At 47.8% G+C, this 2,753-nt stretch overlaps 1 protein-coding gene across 1 annotated transcript; it reads right to left on the bottom strand.

Moving 5' to 3' along the window:
* LOC133034477 (uncharacterized) lies at nucleotides 1-1,167 on the bottom strand. The gene has a single exon (XM_061109568.1). The coding sequence runs from the start codon at nucleotides 1,165-1,167 to the stop codon at nucleotides 1-3; it is 1,167 nt and encodes a 388-aa protein (XP_060965551.1).
* Between the last annotated feature and the right edge of the window lie 1,586 nt (nucleotides 1,168-2,753).

Genomic DNA, 2,753 nt, shown 5'->3' with positions numbered 1-2,753 from the left:
TTATTTAGGGCACAAAAACCAACAAATCATTCCTTTCAACGCAATAACGTCGTCGGTAAAACCATATATACTCGACGTAACAGGTCGCAGATCCTTATCATGCAACCCCATTTGCTTAAATGCTTGGAAGTTCAAGAGATTTACTGAAATTCCGTTGTCCACGAGTATACGGTGGACATTGTCTCCGCCAATATTGGCAACAATTACCAGTGCGTCGGAATGCAGGTGATGGACCCATTTCGCATCACTCTCCATGAATGTGATGTCGTCGCATTCTCTCTTGAATAACTTCTCTGGTCGCTCACTGAGATTGTTCACGTTGGTGAGTGGCTTCTCTTTGGCTTCCTTCGCATATCGCTCCTGGGACTTTCTGGAGTCACCTGCGATATGGGGCCCGCCTATGATGGTCAATATATTACGAGGCGTTCTTAAGCCACTCGCATTTTGGTTTTCCTCTTTGTCATCCGCTCGGGGATGACTTTCCTTGTTCCTTTTGTATTTGCTAAATTTTCCCCTTCTGATCAGCTCTTCAATCTCATACTGCAAAACCCAACACTCCAAAGTTGTGTGACCAATATCTTTATGGTACTTACAAAATTTCTTGGGATCCCTCTTGTCGCGGTTTCCCCTGATCGGGGGTGGCTTCTTGAAGACCCCATTCTTTTCCTTGATGGCGTAGATATGGTCTCGTGGTACCGCGAGCTCAGTATAATTCACGAAGCGTGGTCCGCCTTTTCTTTTCGGCGAGGACTCCTTCTTTGGAGGGGACTTGGCCAATTTCGGGCTTCGCTGTCTACGTGGACTGCGTCTTCTTGGGCTTCGACCTCTGGAATTTTTCCCTCGGGGACTGCGGGATCGTGACCGCGGTACTGGTGACTTACGTTTGTCTTTGCCTTTCTCCAATTCTACCAGAGAATTTTCAATTCTCTTATGCGGTTCGGTCATGGCAAAGAATTCGACTAGCGATTCTGGTCTCCGGGCCTGTAACTCCTTCCAAAAATCGGTTCTTGGCAGGACACCTGTTATTAACATGCAAACAAGCGAAGACTCGGGAGCCTTCTCAACTTTTGTTACTTCGGCATTAAAACGTTTAAAATAGTCTTGCAAAGACTCACCGGGTTCTTGCTTGATGTTAGCCAGAGTAGTATAGGGCGGCCTATAAGTCATCGTGGCCTAGAAATGCATGAGGAATAGATCGACAAAGGTCTCCATTGTCGAGATTGAGGCCTCAGGCAATTGGCTGAACCAATCGTGGGCATTTTCCTCCAGCGTTGCCGTAAGAATGCGACATTTCACGAGCTGAGGTACGTGATCTACTTCCATTATAGTATTGAACTTTTCTAAATAATCTACGGGATTAGAGGTACCTTTGTATTTTAGGGATTCGAATAATCAGAATCCTATGGGAAGCTGAGCTTGTCGCACTTCCGTGGTAAAAGGAGAGGTCCCATCCAGCTTGTATATGGGCTTTCTCTGCTGCTCGAGTATTTTCAAAGCTTGCAAAAGCATGCTTTGATCAATACCCCCGGCTATGGGAGCCGGGACTACTGCGACTGCAGGAGCTGTGGCTGCTGCGATGACGTTTGCTAGGATATTAACCCCAGTAGTCGCTGCTGGTGCGTTGGGCGGGTTTGTGCGAGTGTTTACACCTTGGTCGCCCATTTGGGGATCATGGGGTGTTTCCTCATCACGAGGGGCGTGGGAGCGTGCTCTGAAAACAGCGTTGAGGTGATCACGTAGATCACCCCTATGAACCTGATATCGTCCTCCCTGCTACGTCTCCACAGAACCGGACCTCGTATACCTGCTAGGTGTGCGACCATGTGAAGACGAGGAGGTGGATTCTACGTCGTTGTCTCTTGAAGGCCTACTGTAGGATTGCGTCGCTCGGGGTCTTCATCAACCTGCGTCTCCTGGTTGGGATACCTCGTAGATTGGTCTCTTGAGGTTGGCTGATTCAGGTCCAGACCTTCAGGGTTGGTTCTTCGTTCCCTGCGAACACGGTTATTACGACGCCTAGAATTTGTTACCTGAGGGTTATCTGTGCGAGTTGTGGGGGCTCAAAGGGGGCGTCGTGCCCTGTTCTGTCCATCCACCTCGGCCTGTAGGGCGCGTAGTTGATCCTGGATCGCGGTGTATTGGTCAGTGGCGAGCTGGACGATTCCCTCGGATACTACCGCCGGAGTGATGGGTGGAAAGTGCCCCGTCGTTGCTGCTGGTGTGGATGTTTCTCCAATTTGGGGGCCGGCAGTTTCAGGGAATAGATTGAGAGGTCTGACGTTACCTCGCCCTACTCCACCATTAATGACATCCACAGGCGACGTTCTAATTCCAGACAACGGAACATTCATCGTTCCGACGTTGATGGATTCGTTGTTAACACCTCCGTTTGCTTGGTTTCCAGCCATGATGATTTTCCTTCCTGAATTTAGTAAGAACGTACTTCTCAGTTCCCACAGACGGCGCCAAATGTTATGGAGCAAAATTCGCAACACCAAAAGTATGTAATAATATTAATAACAAGAAGAAATTGTTTGAAGAACAATTGCGAGTATTCAACCTAAAATGGCGAGTACTCGAGCTGGGAATGTAAATACTTAATCCGAAAACTGGAAATAACAAGAAGACAAAGGATTATAGTGGTTCAGTCAGATCACGGTCTGCTTAGTCCACTGTAGCAAGAGTTTTCGTAGGTCTCATTTCATGGTGGATCACTCCTTTATATACAAAGCAAGTGTCCAATTAGTTATACA

Source organism: Cannabis sativa, chromosome 2 (genome assembly GCF_029168945.1).
Source record: "Cannabis sativa cultivar Pink pepper isolate KNU-18-1 chromosome 2, ASM2916894v1, whole genome shotgun sequence".
Taxonomy (NCBI): Eukaryota; Viridiplantae; Streptophyta; class Magnoliopsida; order Rosales; family Cannabaceae; genus Cannabis; species Cannabis sativa.
This window is presented reverse-complemented; position numbering and strand designations above follow the sequence as displayed.